Genomic DNA, 22,212 nt, shown 5'->3' on the forward strand with positions numbered 1-22,212 from the left:
AAACAAATATTAAAGTTTAATTTCGAGGTATATCTCAGTCGGTTGATATATGTCTTACATTGGACAGTATTAAACAAATATTAAAGTTTAATTTTGAGGTATATCTCATTCGGTTGATATATGTCTTACATTGGCCAGTATTAAACAAATATTAAAGTTTAATTTTGAGGTATATCTCAGTCGTTTGATATATGAATGACATTGGACAGTATTAAACAAATATTTAAGTTTAATTTTGAGGTATATCTCAGTCGTTTGATATATGAATGACATTGGACAGTATTAAACAAATATTAAATTTTAATTTTGAGGTATATCTCAGTCGGTTGATATATGTCTTACATTGGACAGTATTAAACAAATATTAAAGTTTAATTTTGAGGTATATCTCAGTCGGTTGATATATGAATGACATTGGACAGTATTAAACAAATATTAAAGTTTAATTTTGAGGTATATCTCATTCGATTGATATATGTCTTACATTGGACAATATTAAACAAATATTAAAGTTTAATTTGAGGTATATCTCATACTGTATACTGTATCTCATACTGTATAATCATACTGTATACCGTCGTCTTGCTAGTATTATAATTAAAAGCTTGACGAGGGGCTACTTCAGGATCAGTTTTATCTTAATAAATGAAATGGTTATCATCTACCATAAATTTTTAGATTGAGAAAAATATTAATTTTTATCATTTTTCTTGGAAACTGCACATGAGAATTTTCACTTACTCATATCATTTTGATTATCTCAATGAGATCTATTTATTGGTATATACATATATCTGTGACTTTTTTCTCGTTAAACGTCAATAATATTGTAGAATTTTCTCATCAATACAATCAATTTATCACAGTAGATTTTTATCCAGCCTAAATTTAATAAATAGATATGTTTTTTTCGTTGGCTGATTTGGAATATTGTGCCTTTACAGCTTGATACGGGATCCGAACAAGATTAGACCCACCAGGAAATCATACCTGAATTTATAAATATATCAAATTACATTACGGAGATCAGTCGTATCTAAATTAGGTAATAGTTCTAACATAAAGCTGTTAATCTCGGTTTTCCAATGCAGATGAAGACAGGGCCGGCCCTACGCAATTTGTCGCCCACTTCTTTCTCCAGAAAAAAAATCTTAAAAGCCACGACTTAAGTATTCTACTCCATCACGAACAACGAAGGGGAGGGGGAAATGCACTCCACTCAGAAAGGCCTAAAGATTACAAACACAATCTCATTGTGTTTGTTTTTTTTCTTTAAATAATAATATATTATGTTAGGGAAAGATAAAAATAACGCACCTGCAGAGGAAAGATGGTAATCTTTTTTTTAAATAGAATTCAATATCGAGCTTCAATCTCGATATATCAGTTTGCAATTCCAGTGCAACTAGGTCTTTTATCTTTATTGATTGATTTTCCTTCTACATCTGTTAAAATTAAAAAAAAAACTGTTTCTGCCTTCAATGATAAGGAACTTGTTTGTGACAAAGACAAAACTAGTTCTCATATCAAAACTGTGACAACTAACTAGATGGAACAGGTGTTCGCTACTGTTCGAGAATTGAGTTCTTGTATTTGACAACAATCAAGCAATTAATGCTGGGATTTGTTTGACCATTTGCTTTAGCATTGTCCGTGAGACCTTAAATTAATGCGACCTAAACCTGACTTATGAATGCAGTATTCAAACAGAAGGTCAGCTTAGTAAATTTAATTAGCATCATCATGAAGTCTGTTTCCGACAAGAAATATTTATTTTAAATAATATAGTTATGATAGATATTGCCGCCCCGTCCAAATGCACATGTTGCACATGTGTTAGAGCCGGCCCTGGATAAAGAAACCTAATTGATTTAGAGAAACGCGTGATGGTTAGTTTTAACGAAGTACCTTGTAGATACGTTTTACATTTTTACATTTGATGATAACTCGAAACCTCAAGGCCGTATACCGGATTTCCAATTAACATGAGCACACATTTGCTGAGGAGAGTGGGGTCACGGTGGATCAGTGGTAGAGCGTTCACCTCTGGTGCGTAGGGTCTCTGGTTCAAACCCAGCTAATGCTGCGTGGGATTCGTGGTGGAGAAACACCGTGTGCATAGGTTTTCTCGGATTCTCCTGTTTCCTCACACTTTCTTCACTGTTTCATTCATTCTCATAATTACCGTCTCCTTTAGCCTAAACGGCATAAGCGTGGGGCGTAAAACTTAAAGATTTCACTTCATTTCATTATTGAAAACAAAATCCGACACAAATTTTACAGTTTTCGTCCTCGTATCTTCCTGTTTTTAACCTTTATCTATGGATTCATAAGGAAGTCCAGGCTTGGTGGTCGAAATATACAAAGTGAAAGTGAATATTTCGTAGGATTACTTTCTTGATGTAAAATTTTATTCAGTGCACTTTTCCATGTTTCTCAAGCTATATGTGAAAGATAAGATAAACCAATTTCCAATTGAAGGCAACTGAACAAGGCACATAATTAAAAGAAAGAAAAAGGCACAGAAAAATCAGTGGTGCCCATCCCCCCCCCTCATGTCCATGACGCACCCCCCCTCAATTGCCTATCTGTAGGTGTTCTTCCATGAAAAAAAAATCTTTTCGATTAATTTTTACACCCTCTCAAACATATTTATATAGATTTTTAACCCCCCCAAATATTTCAATGACGCAGTTTGCGTCATAGCCCCCCCCTTGTGGGCACCCCTGGAAAAATGCAAATCCATATTTTTCTTAAATCTAAATTGTTATGTTTGAGTTGATATAGATGTACTATTATCTTGTTCATTCAATAACATTGTATTTTTCAATATTACTCCTAACAATTTTATTGTTGTAGGTATTTCAGCTAACTGGACATCAAGTGAATTGAATGCAACAGTAGAGAATATTACTGAAGTTGTATTGAATGTGACCCGAGGTTGCCCACCTACGCAGGAATGGTGCTACTATACTCCAGCAATGACAGTGACACAGTTGCTTGTGGGTTACGGCTTTACTGCCATCGGCTATCCTATAGCTGTTACTCTAACGCAAACAATATTCTCCAAAATCCTTGGACCCAGGCCTCAGGTAAAAATATGTCTTTTAAGTCATGCTTTATTATACTAAAGATCTTGTGGTATCATAAATCCTAATCTTTAATTTATCCCTGCATTCAAACTTACTCATTTCATGTTTTCCTTACGCTTTTTAAAAACTATTTGGTTCAGAAACTGTATACCTTATACTTGCTGTACAATATTACTGAACCCGCGTAGCTAGATAAAGAAATGGAATCAAAATCAGAAAGTACCTTCCATTGGAAAAGTAGTACTTGGCGTGTGCAAGTAAAGGTTGTTCCGGACACATGTGAAGGGGCAGCGATGACTGTGTCAGAGCGCTAACCTCTACGGTGGGAGCAGGCAAATTCGGTGTAGGAAAACTTGGTGTAAGAAAATTCGGTCCACGGAAAATTTGGTGTACGGAAAATTCGGTGTGGGAAATGCTAGGTGTAAAGAAAGATTTGTTGCAGTAGACCATAGAATCCATTAGAAACTTAAGTTTGAAGATAAATGAGCATACAGTATTAGTTTTAAATTCAAACTTTGTATAGAACATACTTTTACTGTCTACTATAAGGAATTTAAAAAATTATGTTCCTGAAATAATTTGAATTCTACATTTCGAAAATCACCCTGTATATGGTCTATGATATACTATATGAAAGGTGTTTTTAGATGTTTCTATAACTATTCTCTGAACTTATAGCTGTAATTGTTTTATTTGTGACAAAATGTGTCAGCTTCGTTGTGTGATGGAAAGTAATTTATAGTAATACCCCGCAAAAGACATGCAAGAGGTATTGAACTCAGGGCAAAAAAATAAATTTGCTTTTCTTGAAATAGGTAATAACATTTTATATTACATAATAACATTTATAGTTACATTTTATGGTTTTCATTTTCACAATATGAAGTGTCGTAAGTTATCGTAAGTGGTAATATTCAATATGTACTACACCGAATCTATCTTGCACCTAAATTTCCCCACACCGAGTTTACCGTACACCGAATTTTCCTAGACCCCTCTACGGGTTCTCTCGTTTGCTCATTGCACTACTACGTTCGTTCTCATCATCATGATTACCGTCTCCCTTAGTCTCAGAGCATAATCATGAGACATCATTATTATTATTATTATTATTGTTATTATTATTATTATTATTATTATTATTATTATTATTATTATTATTATTATTATTATTTAAAGAAAAAGTTACATGTGAACACATGCGATGCGTCACTGCCATCTGTAGATGTAAGCTGTAGTGAAAGACCGCATACTGCTGAATAGTCTGTAGTAGTGCAGTCAGATTACCAAAAAGTAAGGAACAAATTAGTAACAAGCTGAAACTTGGTACAGATGTTGGAAATGATGTTCTAAATAACATACTAAAAGTCCCCTGAAATCCCACGTGACCTTTGCCACCATATTGGAAAATGGCCTTTGGAAGTTCTAAATGAACAATACCCAGATAAAAATAGCAATATCTTCGCTATGGTTAAACATAAAGAGATAAACTTAGTGTCGTTTTATAGAACATAGACAACACAGTATTTTTTGTAGAGAAACAATTTTTCATAAAACGCATACTTTTAGAAATATTTAGCTTTAAATTCTAAAATTCCGAAATTTACCGTCAAACTGATTTAAAATTTTATTGAACTTAGGAAGTAATTATTAACAAGTTAAAATTTGACTAATTGCTGGTAAAACGAATTGATATACAAAAATCCCACACTTCTTCGTTCACTGTATTGGAAAATGTCCAAATGTCCGAAGTAATTGAAAGATAATATATTTTTAAGTGAAATACAAAATCTGGGCCGGGCTAAATATTTGAGAAACTGTCAATGCAGTTGATCTGAAGTCAATTGCGATCAATGCTGGTGGGAGGGGCGAAACATTATGACGTGTTTAAGTTTGTCGTCCGCCATCTTGCTGGCCGTCATCTTGGAATCAACTTGTTTATTTTAAATAGCAACATGGTCGTGTGACATATTAAACAACATCCTCGCGCGAAGAGAAACTCAACGGTAAGGTTATTTTTCCGAAACCTGCAACAGCTTTGAAGTTGTGAGTAGATATAGAATATGTTATGTAAGAAATGCTGTGTGAAGTTTCGAATTAAAGGATAAAGTTTTAAAAAAAAGCTTTGTAACATCTCACATTACATATTTTTTTAATAACCAGAAAAAGAGAGAGCTAACACACATAAGACAATTACAATCACATGACATGTTCAACATGCCCACCGTTCTGTTCTATGCATATCCTTAACAGTGAGACCAGTGCTTGTGCACTCTGCGAAGCATAGTTGGTGAAATTTGTTCACAAGCCGTAACGATTCTCCTTTTCAGGTAGCCAATGTCATTAATTTTACACTGTTAGACAATAGTTTTAAAGTTCCCCCAAAAATAGAATACCAGTTGAGTTAGGTGCTTAGGTCGGGGGAACATTGCTGGCCACTCAACTGGTCAATGCCGACCTATCCAGCAAGCGGGAAAGTTTTCATTGAGCCACCGATTACATTTCGACCATAATCCGTCCGTGCCTCATCTTGTTGCCAATGGTGTGGTGTAGAATATGGGGCGAAAAACTTACTGGAACTGTTTTCATTGATGAGACCTTGGTTGCTGCACAATATGGATATATACTTGAAAACACTATTGTGCCACTTTTGTTTGAACGAGGAAGAAAGATTTCCTCAATATTGACGAGGTGGGGCACCGCCACATTGTGGCCATAATGTAATCGATGGCTGAATGAACATTTTCCTGCTTGCTGGATAGGTCGGCATTGACCAGTTGAGTGGCCAGCAAGATCCCCCGACCAAACTCAGTTCCATTTCTATCTTTGGGGGCACTTTAAAGCTATTGTCTACCAGTGTAAAATTAATTAAAATCATTAATGACAAAATTAATGACAATGACATAATCTACCTGAAAAGGAGAATCATTACGGCCTGTGAACAAATATCACCACTATGCTTCGCAGAGTGCACAAGCACTGGTTAAGGGTATGCATAGAACAGAACGGTGGGCATGCTGAACATGTCATGTGATTGTATTTGTCTTTTATGTGTTAGCTCTCTCCTTTCTGGTTAAAGAATACGTAATGTGTGATCTTACAAAGCTTGTTTGTTTTCTTTCTTTATCCTTTAATTCGAAACTTCACACAGCACATTTCACAGCATTTCACACATAACATATCCTAAATATATTCATAACTTCAAAACTGTTGCAGGTTTCGGAAAAATAACCTTACCGTTGAGTTTCTCTACGAACGAGGATGTTGTTTAATATGTCACGACCATGTTGCTATTTAAAATAAACAAGTTGATTCCAAGATAGCGAACGACAACTTGAACACGTCGTAATTTTTCGCTTCTCCCACCAGCATTGATCGCAATTCACTTCGGATCGACTGCATTGACAGTTTTTCAAATATTTGGCCCAATCCAGATTTTGTATTTCACCTAACAAATCTATTATCTTTCAATTACTACGGACATTTGGACATTTATATGGCGAATGAAGAAGTTGTGGGATTTTAGTATGTCATTTAAATAATCTTTATCAACATCTACGTCAAATTTTAACTCGTTAATAATTACTCCCTAAGTTCAATAAAATTTTAAATCAGTTTGACGGTAAATTTCGGAATTTTAGAATTTAAAGCTAAATATTCCTAAAAGTATGCGTTTTATGAAAAATTGTTTCTATACAATTTATGTTATCTATGTTCTATAAAACGACACTAAGTTTTATCTCTATGTTTAACCATAGCGAATATATTGCTATTTTTACCTGAGTATTGTTCATTTGGCACTTCCGGCGGCCATTTTCCAATATGGCGGCGAAGGTCACGTGGGATTTCAGGGGACTTCTAGTATGTTGTTTAGAATATCATTTCCAACATTTGTACCAATTTTCATCTTGTTACTAATTTGTTCCTTTCTTCATTAAATTTGAGCTTCATTTACTGCACTATAGATTCCTCTTATCAGAATCCAGAGTGAAGTGCTTGCAGCAATGCATTGCCTCTAAATGAAATGAAAACTGTCAGTGTAACGTCCCACTATTATGCCCTTTTAGGGTAAAGGAGATGGATGATTAGAAACTGAAATATTTCAGTTTAATGTCCCACGATTATGCCCTTTTGGCTAAGGAAGACGGATGATTAAGGCAAGTGAATGATAGAAGAATTTGTGGTATGAGACTGTAGGAGGAAATGAGAGTATCCCGAGAAAACCCAAGGACACAATGTTGTCCACCACAACTTACTTGGCTGGGGATCGAACAAGGAACCCCACGCACCAAAGTTAAGCACTCTACCACTGAGCCACTGCATCCTGTTATACCTGTAAAAATTGTTTATGGTGGGTGCTGCATTATATACTTTAGTCGCAACGTTCTCTTATAATGTTAAGCTTACAAGTTAGGCCTAACGACATAAATTTTGCTGTATATATAACCTCCCACTACAACCAATCATTACCAAATTGTAAATATGAATGTATACTTTGTTACAATCTATAATTCAATTAAAAGCTGATAAAACAAAAACATATTTATAAAATACAGAACCATGAATAAATACTTAGTGCATCTCAGCTAAAACTATATAATCTGAATTTAAACAATCCACATAAACAGTCTCATTTTTATCTTCTTTAAAACATTTTCACTTTGACATGTGTGTATTTATTGCAGCACTTATTTCCCAACATCTCCCCGGGTCTCCGCAAATGTAGTTAACTCCAAAACTTTCCTCGGATCGTCGTAAATAACCTTTCAGTACTTTTCGTCCAATCTTTGTGACCAGCAGCCTCTTCATTGACGTACTTTTCCTGTTCTGAAGCACCTCAACATCCTAATGCATGAGCACTAAGCTCCTTTTGAGCACACAGCTCCTCCTGAGCACAAAGCTCTCTTTAATAAGAGCGCAAAGCCCCAAATGAGCACACACCTCCTCTAATAGCTCCTCCTGAGCCCCAAATGAGTACACAGCTCCTACTGAGCACTTAGCCTCTCTAAAAGCTTCTTCTGATCCTCAATTGAGCACACAGCTCCTCTAAAAGCTCAACTTGAGCCACAACTGAGCACAGCTCCTACTGAGCACTTAGCTCCTCTAAAGCTCCTTTTGAGCCACAGAGCACATAGCTCCTTTAAAAGCTCTTGCTGAGTTTCCACTGAGCACACAGCTCACTTTAATATGAGCACAGGGCTCTAAACGAGCACACAGCTCCCATATCTGCATAGGATGTGCGATTCTTCAGATACCACCTTTGGCTATATTCAGTCGAACTAAACTTTACTTACGCACCTATCCTCACAAGATCTTATCTGGGAGTCGTCGATCTTTTCCAAGACTGCACCATTGTTATACCTGTAAAAATTGTTTATGGTGAGTGCTGCATTATTTACTGTAGCCGCAACGTTCTCTTATAATGTTAGGCTTACAAGTTAGGCCTAACGACATAAATTTTGCTGTATATATAACTTCCACTAAAACCAATCATTACCAAATTGTAAATATGAATGCATACTTTGTTACAATCTATAATTCAATTAAAAGCTGATAAAACAAAAACATATTTATAAAATACAGAACCATGAACAAATACTTAGTACATCTCAGCTAAAACTATATAATCTGAATTTAAACAATCCACATAATACAGTCTCATTTTTATCTTCTTTAAAACATTTTCACTTTGACATGTGTGTATTTATTGCAACACTTATTTCCCAACATATCCTTCGCCGCTAAATGAATCGCTATTGGGAAGGGTACTTTTCCAAGCAAATTTCATCTAAGAAACTATTGTAAAATAATGTCGAGACAGTGGTTTGACCGTCGAAAATTCACGTGTTCATTTGTACTGACGCGTTACACCTAACAGAAGGCCGTAGGGAAACATTCTATCCGCAACAGGTTTTCAGTGGAAGTATTGAATGGAATATTGTGGATATGCAAAATATTCAATCTCACAAAAGGAAATTGGACCGAAGGCCCTATATGTTTCCGGCTAGTATCAACATAACTACTCACTAATGACTATCTCAAAACCTGCATATACCACTTCCAACCTCAGCACATCACCTAACGGAAGACTGAACTGCTGGAAAGTATACAGACATCACTTGGAAGACAAATCCTTTCAATCCCATTTTTCTGGGTGCGGCCTTGAGGTGACCACACATCCTGGTTTCACAAGAATTTCTATAGATTTTGTCTGGTTTATGAATACCTTAATAATGAATTACAAACCAATATATTTTAAGTAAAATTTTAAAATTCAGTAAATATAATAGGCTATATGATGTTTTTAAATCTACAAATAAATTATTATATCAACCAAAAATATGGTAGTCTAATTTTGTGCAAGCACTTCAATTCAACTCTGATACGCAACTTGATTTTTACTTTTTCTCTCCTTTTTGGACTAATGTTCAATCTAAGAGGATCACAAGAACAAACTTCGAGAACCATAGTTCAAGAAACGCTGATCCAAAGTATGATATCTGGCAACCATAAAATGGCTGCATGTTAAAGCGGAGAACTTTCGAAACTGCTTATAAATCTTTGTTTATAAGTCCTGAATGTACTACAGTAAATAACTAACTTCTCTTTTTGCTGGTTATTTAATTTAATCTGAACTTTCATTAGGCCAGACAGCTAGTAAGTTCAATTTATTTGGATTAATGAGGTTCTATTTTATACATTTATTTAATATTATGTATAGAAAAATCCGTATTAAATTAGTCTGATGCGTGATGAAAATTTATTATTCTCTTCTAGGGTGTTTGGATGGGATGGATGACCGGATCAGGGTGTTTATCTCGAGTCCTGGGCCCAGTGTTCGTCAGTTACATTTACAGTAATTTTGGCACGATTTGGACATTCGGGCTCACTACAGCACAAATGGCTCTGGCAATGATATGGCTTGTAATAGTATATAAACGACTCGCTCCGCAACAGGAGACACCTGTGGAAAATGGAACAAACAGTGCAAAACCAGTGCCAACAGACGATACACCAGTGGAATTCGAAACAGTGATCTGATTGTTTCCCAAATCTCTGTTCAACTTAAAATCCGTCCAAACTTTGCGTGCAACGGGTGACTTTATTCATTTGAGTTAACATGACATCGATAATCATCAAATGAATTGTCGTGTATCATTATGGTATCAACGAGTATCTTTATATATATATTACGAATGAAATATAAACGTAATGACATTACAAGAAATGAGTAAGATTGTTACTGACAATAGTGATATACATACTCAGGTATATTGCGAGATGCTTTCTGTACAATATGTAAGAACTTACATTTTTTGACGTGTGAAAACTGTATATAAGAGTTACTTGAAACGAATTACGAACTCAAGTGCTTACCAGTGATATTTGATACTATTTTGTGTTCTTGCGAGTGAATGATTTGTATAAATACAGTTATAATATATTGTATTTTAATTCATCTTTCTTTTCTACCATGTATGGATGGCCCTTTATTTTAATTTCTTACATTGTCATATAAAACATTTATGTGCGTTCTCGTATTAATGTAAAGCTTAAACAGTCATGTTCATAATATCGTGGCCAAACTGTACTCTCATCCATTTGAGATCTTTTATCAAATAATCTGTCATTTCTTTCTTTCGTTCATTCTTTCTGTCATTCAGACCTCTGTGTACTGAATCACTTTTAGAAACATGTAATTTTAATAATACGTGAGTGAACAACTGTATTTTTATGAAAGAAGGGAATGGCTAGGATTTCCTGAACATGACTTTATGTAGTTGAAACAACCTTAGATAAGTTCATAGTACAGCTTACAGATGACGAGAAGAACCTTAGCAGAAGTAGTGTGACGTAGGTATGGACTCGCCCACTTTTCGCACGGGGGTTTCAAATGACACCACGGAATAGGACACATATAACTTTACCCGGAGTGGCAGACGACATCTAAGTATAGACCACACCTCAAAAACCGAAAATGGACTTGATCGTGTCGTTGTCTTTTCCCCGCTACCCCTGTTTTAGGGTTCTTCTCGTCATCTGTGAGCTGTACTTACTTAGTCTATATTTTCTTTATATTTGTACAGTAGCAGCCACTCATCACATTAAGACGTTTCCAACGATCAACTTTCATTCGAAGAAAAGTATGTCGTATTTATAGAAAAATAATTTAATTTTCTACTACTTCAACACGGTTTACATAAAATGTTTTAACTTTTTCTTGTTCGTAAAATCCAGTAGTATATTTAAAAAATGAGAAGAAAACAATCCCTTGCTGAATGAATATCTTTTTTATGGGTGCTGGTAATGGCTTTGAACGACCCGGAGACCGTTTCACAAAACGTTTAAACTCCAGACTTACGGTATTTATTACAGGGTGTGGACAAGTATGAAGACGAAACATTAGATTAATAGTAAAAATACATGAATAAACACTAGTGCTTTTTTTTTCTAATTTTTCAGCTCCCTCGTGGGAGCTCATGTGATTCGGATCCAACATTAAGTTGTAAGTTCACGTTTTACATAACATCGCTAGTGAATGGGACGCTAACTAAACCCAAATCCAAATCCTTCTGATTTGTCAACTTTATGATGTATTTAACTGTAAAAAATGTTGATTTTATGAATTCTACGCTAGGGATTTCACTGCCCAGTGACTTGGGTCAAACAGAACCATTTGACAACAGAAAATATGTGTTCTAGTTTGCAATAAACGACACGCCAGTTATAATTGATTTCGACATGTTTTATGTTGCGTTACTCTTCGTAGTTTTTTTTTTTCGAAGGCTGATATGGAATGAGACCCTAATACTTTTGTGAAACATATCTTAGTTTTCTACAGCATCCACTATTGGTAGGAATATTATTTGGTTTTCCCCATACCAATCGTTAAAGAAACTGAGCGTCGCAAGAAACATCGCTTTATCGTTTATTTCACGATGTGCGGCGCTGTGAACCCAACACTGAGGCTTTAGTATATGGCAGAATCATACTCCACGAATTTCAAATTGTAAGAAGAAAATTCTTCATTAATTTCCAGTTTCCTTTTAAGGCCGTGTCTAACGTTTTGAGCTGAGATCATCAGTTCCAATATAATAACATGGTGAACTTTTTTCCAAAATATTATGAAAACTATTTGTCTTATGCAGTTCAAACTTTTTCCAAATGTTAACCTACCCCAATACTGCATGTTCACTTTTTTATTTTTAAACTAGCTGTTATAGTTCATTAATATATTTTAAAAATAAATGTGACAACGCTGGAAATAATATAAAAATAAACACACATTCATATTCAGGTATTGGAGAATCACCAGGATTTCTTTTTTAGCTCGTGAAGTTGCAGATACAATCTCTCCTGATGCATTCACACCATTGTTCCTCACTTATCTTCAAAAAGTTGGTAGGGGAGGGAAACAAGTTACGAAATGAGAAAAGATCGTTCATCTAATAATGTGGAAAATGGATATCCGCCGTCGTCAGAATTCAGACAACGTTATCTATCTACACATCGTTTTACTTGTATTTTGCAACAAGACTTCTCAAACAGGGTGATCTTTCCCTATTTTCATTTTCCAACCATTTGTAATCCTAAATTTTGACTTTTGCGAGGTGAAAAAAGAAGACACGACAGAAGGAACACAAAATTATTGTAAAAGCATTATCATCAATATTTTGCATTTCAAAATAAGAAATGTTACTAAAAAAAAAACATAACTTTAAAAGAAATATCTGGGAAAATGAAAGAACAAATCATGGCATTTTATTCGTGTGCGTAACAGTAATATACAAAATAAATAAATAAATATTACAATATTTTTGAGGGTCTAGATCATTTAGACCAGATATTGGTATTCCAAAGGTAAACAAATTAAATATTTTTTTACTTTTAACTGAAAACATGATTTACAGAATTATATATATATATATATATATATATATATATATATATATATATATATATATATATATATATATATATATATATAATGTGTGTGTGTTATATAGTATTTTGACTCAGTTTCCTGATCAATGTTACGTTACTTCTTACTGTTAGGAATTTACAATTGCGTCACTTTTGAACAAAGAGACGTTTATTCTTGTTTTCCCTACGTAGTTCATAACACTTCATAATTTTAGAGAAAAATACCTGTAATGTGTATCACTTCTACTCTGCTGATTTATATAAAGAACCAATTACAGGTTGGTCGGAAACTGGAATTATTATTTTCCACTGAGGAATCTTATCAAACTCTCAATCAAATTTGGCTGACACATGAAAAGTAATGGCCTTGTCGCAAAGTGGAATGAATGATCAAATTGCATGGAATCAATAAAAATATATCCACAGAAAGCTATATTGGTTCATATATCCACCCAGATTTGTTGATGATTTGCGGATAAAACATCGCAACCAAAATCTTACGGCCCACACAGGCCCGTATCCAGGGGGATCTAGGGGGGTGCCTCCCTAAAATTTTCACGGTAGGCTTGCAAATGAACTATAATATGGTGATGAACTATCATATGGTTGGATCGGGCCCCCTACATTTTTGGGCTGACTACGGGCCTAGCTCGACTGGCGAAAATCTCACATAAAGAAAATCTTGCCGGACGAAATCTAGCCTGGCCAGATCCTCGCGGGATAAAACTTAGTACATTGTCTTCCTAAATAACCATGTTTCAGAATTGGGACGTATCAGCGCAACGGATTTTATAGAGGGAGCTGCGGTACACGTTCCGCTCTTCCACCTCTCTTTCTAAAATAATGTGCGCCGGTACAACTCAACTCTGAAACATAAGTATTTAGATAGAGAGAGTACTAGTTCCTCTAATATTTCTTTAGCCACATTTGATATATCTTAAAATTTTCGAGCTAAGCGGCCTCAAAGTTACAATTTTCTCGATTTCGCCATCTCGTATTTAGATAGAGAGAGTACTAGTTCCTCTAATATTTCTTTAACCACATTTGATATATCTTAAAGTTTTCGAGCTAAGCGGCCTCAAAGTTACAATTTTCTCGATTTCGGCATCTTGAAACAAAGCGCTTTTCGCCCTATGTTCATATGAACTTTTTTTTATTATTTAGGTTTGAGGATTTAACCAGTGGATTTTGGCTACATAATAAATGAACACCTTGTATAAAAGATTATGAAAATGACCGATATTAGTACCGAATTCACCGTTTTCGGAGTCGCTAAGATGAACAGCAACACTTCCGATGCCATTTAAATCCAAATTCAACCCCTACTGACCTTTATGCGAAGAACAGGTAATCTGCTTGTTATAAATAAAATACAACCGATAAAGAAAGTGTAAGTACAAATTTCTTTTTTGAAAATTCTGTGTGTTAAATTGCAAGAAACACGAAAAGGATGCGAAATCTTATCACAATATGAGAATCTGATGGTAGATAGTAGCACGGGTTTGTCGATACCAGAGTATATTGCTGCTATATTTATTTACTTTGCTTAATATCAGCGAGCGACAAAGGAAGTTATGTTATTATTGTAAAAGATGCAGAGATATGTTTATTGCGTTGTTCGTTTTCAGTGGTAAATGATCCAAAGGAATTGCAGTGTCGTGTACGTAAGAGTTTTTGCGAACAATCACCAAGCAGTAACAGCATGTGATTGAGTCATAGATTTGATCCTTGACGCGTAAAGGCTGAGTCGACCCTGAACTATGATCATAATTATAAATGCACAGCTCATTGAGGTGACACTTACTTCTTCACCATATCACCAAAGAAGGCCGAAATCAACACGGAAACTGTCATCACAGCAGGATATTAAGCGATCATTACTTGAACAAATTTTGAGATAGAAACAAAATTTTATTTTTCTAGAACGTCAACTATCATAACAATGTTCATTGGCACAGTAATAACTCCAAACTAACTGTGGATTTGGAAACTTCAAGTAATGGTCTGAAATGGGGTTAATCAATTCCTTCCTGAGAGATCAGTTAGGTGAGCTATACATTACGAGATCAATCCTAGGAAATATCTTAGGATTTATCTTCGGAAAAATGTTATGACATATCTTGTAGGAAATCTTACCCTTGTGTGCCATACACGTGAAGATTTTTCCTGTCTGACCGAATGACGTATATCAACATTGTGAAATAGTTCTTTTTAATAAAAGTATAAAGTTGAAGAATTACTATGCTAACCACACTGCACATCCCACTGATATTAATATCAGGCGCTATATTGTTAAATTGGATACCTCTAAAAAGGAAAAAAAAAAAGCATAAGTCAGAAGGGTGCTGGTATACTTTTGGCGCACCACATTTTAGAAGATTTACAAGTAAAATTTAATACTTTGCATGAAAAGACATATTTATAAGGAACAAATTTTTTGGAAGCAACATAATTAAATACAAAGTAATACACCTGTATTTTATGTTTACAACTGTAGGGTTACTAGTGTAAAATCATTATAAGTGTTTTAACGACGGTTAAAATAGGTGAGACAATGTTTAGCAGAAAGGGTCCAGCTATTTTTTCTAAGAAATGTTACAATTTCGGTAGTTTATATTCACATTAGTTTAGTTTAGGTTGGTTCAGGTTAGTTACGGTTATGTTACGTTAGATTATATTAGTACATGGGTCCAACACAATTTTCAAAAAGTGATAGAATTTCGCTTACTTCTATTAATATTAGGTTAGTTTAAGCTAGTTAACTTCATTAGGTTAGATTTAGTTAGGTTGTGTTAGGTCTAAGTACTTGCATCTTCCATTTCTCCTGTAAATTTTGTATGTTCTGCTTACTTCTGGACCCCTTCTGCGAAACTTTTACGTAAGTGAGTGCATATGAAAGTTGACCGGTGTTACTATTTTCCACCACCGGTGTATTTCTGCATAGTTTACAGAAGCTATAATTTATGTTTACGAGTGGAGCGCTACTACCACGATACCATGACAAGTGCTATTCAAACTCGTATCATTGCCAAAACGCACTCGTTTTCACTACATCAACTGACGCGCCTGCTTCCTTCGCTCGCACCCCCTCACTGACGCTCGGGACTCCGCTTAGCCCTGCACTGAATCGGTTAAATAGCATTCGTACTTTCTAGAAACAACCTAGCACAACTTGGTTTGCGTTTTTTGCACTATAGTTTTTATACTATATATATATATCTTGACCCCGTATTTGTACGCAAATCTTAAAAGAATTGTAGTTTATCAACAATTGCTTTTGTTGGTCCCCTTCAGGGATTTTATCTATGCTATGTAAGATATTTTCACGTCGGTCAACACAAATCATTTAGGAAATAGTGACAAATTATAATTTTTCAACAATTATTTCGAGTGGTACATCTAAAGTAAACCTGCACGATCAGAAAATACCTCATCATTTGTGTTTTCATTTGTTTTGTTTTCACTTTCTCTCACCTGATGTCGCTTAAATCGAAATCTTACGAATTTTCTTTCCGAAATAGAGCGTGCTCTAAACAAGAGAAATCTCATAGGATCGTTCAGAACACAGGAAATGACATGGGATCTGTTGCCATACACGTTGAGATTTTGACTCTAGGATAAATCGTAAGAGATTTCCTAGGATCTATCTTATAGTGTATAGCCGGCCTTACACGTATTGGATCCTGGAGATGCAGCTGTATCCACAATTGGAAGAACGTAGGTATATGAACCGTTTGGACAGCAAAGAGGGACACATCTCATGATGTCACGCTTCGCTAAAGGAGAAATTTCCTAACTGCAAAATTGGTTGACATCCCAGGTCTTCGGATCTAACCCAAGGGACTTTTGTCTTTGGGGTTACCTGAAAGATAGGTATAGAGTTGCAAAATATACACTATAGCTGATCTTCAACAGGTTACAGAATATTTCAACCTTGTAACAGTTGGCAATTGATGTGATGCCTGCTGAAAAACGATATTAAATACTGTACGTATGCCGAATTGTGGAAGTAGGTCCGACTGATCACAAAATGGAGAACGAATATTAATTTGAGTTTTATGATTCGTACTTTGTGCTTTCATCTTACTGTTTCACTAATAATTTATGTATGGTTCAACACTTTCATAGATGTTATGGTTCAGTTCATTTTAAGAAGCCTTGTCAATCATTGTGCACATATGCATTGCCTTATCCTCTTCCTCCTTTTTTCTTCTTTCTTTTTTCAATAACACTAGTTAACAAATTTAAACTTTTTGTTTGTTACATGAGAAAAATCACCTGATCTTAAAGGAACTTTTTGCGCTGAATTCGAATATGCACTCGGTTTCTCTCCATCACGTACAGTTTTCCCGTAACAGAGGGATTTTCGGGAAATTCCCTCAAAAATTACCCTTTTTCAGATATTTTATTCCCCTAGCTCCTGTCCCCTTACATATAGTAACATAGAAATTATACCTAAGTATACCTTGATTTATATTTAATAAACCCTAAAAGTTTCGTAAAAATCCCATTGTTCTTTCTAGAGAAATAAATATATTTGTATGTATACTGTGTGCACTGTTTATTGCACCTGATAGTAATGCTTTCAGATCTCCTGAGTTGGGGTAAAAACGATTTGCTTTATTACTACAAACACAGACATAAAAATGAATATTTACAATAGTCAACAACACACTTGTATTGCTCTCTGTAAATTAGAAACGTGTATAAAAATAGAATGTACTTCCAACGTATATTTTTTTTAACGTACAGTATATGTATATCTTAATACATATATATATACAATTCTCCAAGTTTTTTCGTTTTGTTCATGAAATGGTTATCAATATTTGTTATCAAATGTAACAGAATGCAAAAGAAAGAAAGAAGCTGATGACAAACATTATGAAGTGAAGGAATGGGAACCTAGAGTGAATTACGTACCTGGAGAATGCAACGTCAAATACGCTCCTTTGGTAGATCCTAATAAGATATTACTACCACCACTTCATGTCAAGTTAGGACTTATGAAAAACTTTGTCAAAGCCATGGACACATCTGGTGAAGGTTTCAAGTATTTGCGAGATAAGTTCCCTAACCTGAGTGATGCTAAGATTTCAGCGGGAGTGTTTATTGGTCCCCAAATTAGGAAATTAATGCTTGATGATAGCTTTGACAGCAAGTTAAACAGTGCTGAGCTAGCTGCCTGGACAGCATTTAAGTGTGTTGTGCGCAACTTTCTGGGCAATAACAAAGCTGAGAGTTACACAGAAATCGTACAGGACATGATACAGAAATACAAAAAGTTGGGTTGTAGGATGTCTTTAAAAATCCACTTTTTGCACTCCCACCTCAGCTTCTTTCCTGCTAACCTAGGTACTCTCAGCGACGAACAGGGGGAAAGATTCCACCAAGATATAATGGCAATGGAGAAAAGGTACCAGGGACGATGGGATCCTTCAATAAGGGGGACTATTGTTGGGGTCTTGTTAGAGAATGCAACATTTCTTACAAAAGAAGGAAGTAGTGTACGTTTTTGTAACCCAATGGAAGTTTCATATATTGTGATAGTTTTGATTGTCTTTTCATGACCTTTTGGTACATTTGTATTATTGTTTATTGTAAATTGTCACACTTGTAAATTATATTGTATTATATTTTATATATGTGTTTGTGGTAATAAAGCAAAACGTTTTACCTCAACTTAAGAGATCTGAAAGCATTACTATAAGGTGCAATAAACAGTACACACAGTATACATACAAACATATTTATTTCTCTAGAAAGAATAAAGCGATTATTACGAAACTTGGAGGGTTTGTTAAATATGAATCAAAGTATACTTAGGTATAATTTCTATGTTAGTATATGCAAGGGGACAAGATCTTGGGGTGTAAAATAAACGAAAAAGGTAATTTTTGAGGGATTTTCCCGAAAATCCCTCTGTTACGGGAAAATCGTACGTGATGGAGAAAAACCGAGTGCATATTCGAATTCAGCGCAAAAAGTTCCTTTAAGAACAGGTATTTTCTTTTATGTAACAAAACCTTTGTTAACTAGTGTAATCAGTCATTGGCAGATTTCTCATTAACATTTTACACTTTTAAAACTTCATATAATTTAACTAAAGAAAGAAATAGTGACTTGCTACTTCTTGACTGCTCTGTATTTAGGTTAAATATATATATGTTTTTCAACATAGAGTGTATGTTTGATACATCGTAATCTTCTGTAAAACTGGTTTTGATTCTGTGATGCTCAAGACTTTTCCAAAATATATTTAATTAGCATGTTTTAACTATAACAAATTCTGTAAATAGGTTATAAAATTTAAGAAAGAACTTTCCCCATTTTTCCGTGAGGAAACACTTCCAATAAAGAATACAAAGACCATGCACAATATCAAAATAGGAATAAACAAATAAAAAGTTTGAAATGTATTATAAAGTGGGGTTTATAGTAATAACGAATGACTATGTGATCCAAAGTTAGAAAGCAGACATTACGTATACCAAACAGACATTAAACCATTAAATTTTCACATGAAAATGGCGAGCTTTTGTATTCCGATAGTGAATATAAAATATAGACAACAGATAATACCGTTCAACTAACAAGGAATACTTCTCAACGGTAAAACGTGCTTTTAATCTGAAAAGCGGCTTTCTCTCTCTCTCTCTCAATGTTTTGATGCTCCAGGAACTCGTCCGCTGAGCAATACAGACGGTTAAATGGGTATCTATACTTGTAGAGATGAATGGTCCAGGATCAATTTGGGAACAAAATAAACAAACACAATAGAAACAATCACTTCATGTGGAACACTAACTATGTCGAAGAAACTATATATTACAAACTGCGATGAATAACATGAGCACTGCACTGTTGATCACTTTGACACCATTACAAGTCGTAGTTGTTCACTATGTAATATTGAAGCAGATGATACAGAACAAGGTGGTTTTTGTTAGCTAGTAAGAAAGACTGTTACGGGGCTTGTGAAATAAACAGAATGAATGACTGTGTTGAGTATCGGACGGTAGCCAGGCGTTAGAGAGCACTGAGAGGTCAGGTGGTCAATAGAACCTTCAGTTAGTCCACAATAACACAAGCGTGAGGGGCGCTGCTGCTGTTTATATTGCTGGATGGGAGTCTGAGCAGTATGTAGACGAAGGCGAGAATATAAACAATGATGATTTCTTATCCAATTATGAGGGGCCTCCCATTTTCTCGTGGTGGGAGTCGGTTCTAGTTGCCAATAATAAATTCCTGGTCCTGATCGTTGTTGTTGTTGGTAGGTTCGCCATTCGGTTTGCCGTTTCTGTAGCAGCATCTCGGCGAAAGAAGATGCTGGGAGCCGGAGATCTATCGGTGTGCCATGTTGTGTTGCATATCTGCTCAGGATATCGCTAACTTCGTTCCCGGGGATGTCGCAATGTGAGGGCGTATGAATTAACGTAACCACTTGATGATTATTATGTAATATTCGAAGCTGTTGGCGAATATTGATGTGTAACCATGTATTGGCAGATGTCCATGGGGTTCTACATATTCCTTGTAATGCACTAAGGCTATCACTACAAATTCCCACGTTAGGTAGGTTTCGTTGTAGGGCGACTTTCAATGCCGTGCGAATTGCCCAGCTTTCTGCTAAATAGATGGATGTATTCGGTGGAAGTCTGTAAGTCTCTGCGTAATTAAGCGCTGGTATGTAAATTCCTGCTCCAACCACAGATCCATGTTCGGTATGCTGTTTAGAAGCATCCGTGTAAATTAAAATGGTATTTGAGTGATGAGATTGAATGTGGTGTTCCCAGAGATGGCGCACTATCTGAGGCTGATTGGATCGAAGACGTTTGAAAGAGACCACCGGTTGCTCAAGTGTGGGAGAAAGTAGAAGAGTATTGTATTGTGCAGTATAACATGGTAATTTCGGTCCTCGATGTAATTGATTGAGCCAGTTATGAATACTAACGAATGCTCGATATATCCAAGGTAGCTGTTTATAATATGGAAGTCTGGTATGAAGGTTGCTATTGTATAGGAATTGTAATTTTGGTAATAATAGGGAGGAGGTGCAGCATATGCGTTGCAGGAGGAATTTTTTAGCCATAAAATATGTTTTCACTGGGAAAGGAATTATTCCAGCTTCTTCTAAAAGTGCGGAGGAAGGTGCCGTCTTTGGTTGTCGGAATATAATTCGCTGTGTTGTGGCTTGAAGACGGATGTGATGTTCGCTAATCCGTTTGGGTAATGGAGAAAGTAATATTCCGCCATATTGAAGTTTTGCATCCACACATTGAGTACTGACTTGTTGCAGGGAGGATATATCTGTTCCCCAACCCTTGTGGCTGATGCAAGATAGCAACTTAAAATAAGGTTGGGCTTTAAGTGCTATTGTTTTGAGATGATGCTTCCAATTTAGTTTAGAATCGAGATGAAAACCAAGATATTGTAAAGTAGGTGTAACTTGTAAAAGAGTGTTATTTACCGTGAGATGGATGGGAGGTTGAAAACGTTTACGGGTGAAGAGAGTGCAAGAAGACTTCGCCCAGTTGACTGACATGCCGTTTTCAGAGGTCCAGGAATGAAGTTCTAAGAGAGCGTCGTGCAAAATGCGTATCCCGTCCACTATGTTGGAAGTTTTGACATATAACAACATGTCGTCACAGTATTGTTGAATACGAACCAGTTTTCTAAGTCGTTGATGGAGAGAGAGTGTGTATATATTAAATAAAGTGGGACAGAGACTAGAGCCTTGAGGAATACCCAATGATGTTGAACGATAAGAAGAATATCTGTTATGGTACTTGATGCAGATGCGACGTTGTACCAACCAATTATGAGTATATCGGAGAAAAGGTGTAGGAAGGTGGAGTTGTGCCATGTGAGTGATGAGGCGATCGAGAATGATAGAGTCATATGCATGTTCCAGATCAAGTTTAACGGCAATCAAATACTGTCGATGTTGGAATGTGTTCCAGATATCGAGAAGAAGAGCAGCAACCGAGTCCAAAGATGACATGCCTTTCCGGTAACCAGTTAATGTGGGTGGGAAGACTGAATAATATTCCAAGTGCCAGTTCAATTTAGAGAGGATGATCTTCTCAAAAACTTTCACGACGCATGAAATAAGAGTAATCGGGCGATAACTATGAGCCAACCCGATAGGTTTGTGTGGTTTAAGTATAGGGACTACCGCTAAATCTTTCCATGA

At 35.6% G+C, this 22,212-nt stretch overlaps 2 protein-coding genes across 6 annotated transcripts in view; one reads left to right on the forward strand and one right to left on the reverse strand.

The window, feature by feature from the left end:
* The window catches only part of Cln7 (CLN7/MFS domain-containing 8), a 169,078-nt gene extending 158,531 nt beyond the window's left edge, over nt 1-10,547 (forward strand). For all 5 annotated transcript variants that reach the window (XM_081751662.1, XM_081751661.1, XM_081751659.1 and 2 more), the window contains exons 9-10: nt 2,860-3,092; nt 9,870-10,547. In XM_081751662.1, the coding sequence (XP_081607788.1) occupies nt 2,860-3,092; nt 9,870-10,133 (497 nt within the window). In that variant the 3' untranslated portion in view covers nt 10,134-10,547. The remainder of the gene's footprint in view (nt 1-2,859; nt 3,093-9,869) is intronic.
* Nucleotides 10,548-19,962: 9,415 nt separating this feature from the next.
* LOC145681944 (uncharacterized) lies at nt 19,963-21,657 on the reverse strand. Its single transcript, XM_081753544.1, has one exon. The coding sequence runs from the start codon at nt 21,655-21,657 to the stop codon at nt 19,963-19,965; it is 1,695 nt and encodes a 564-aa protein (XP_081609670.1).
* Nucleotides 21,658-22,212: the final 555 nt, after the last annotated feature.

Source organism: Thermobia domestica, chromosome 3 (assembly GCF_964235325.1).
Source record: "Thermobia domestica chromosome 3, izTheDome1.hap1.1, whole genome shotgun sequence".
Lineage (NCBI taxonomy): Eukaryota > Metazoa > Arthropoda > Insecta > Zygentoma > Lepismatidae > Thermobia > Thermobia domestica.

Bases quoted from the DNA above. Each gene is read 5' to 3' on its own strand.
- LOC145681944 (XM_081753544.1), bottom strand. From the start codon at position 21,657: ATGTTGTTATATGTCAAAACTTCCAACATAGTGGACGGGATACGCATT.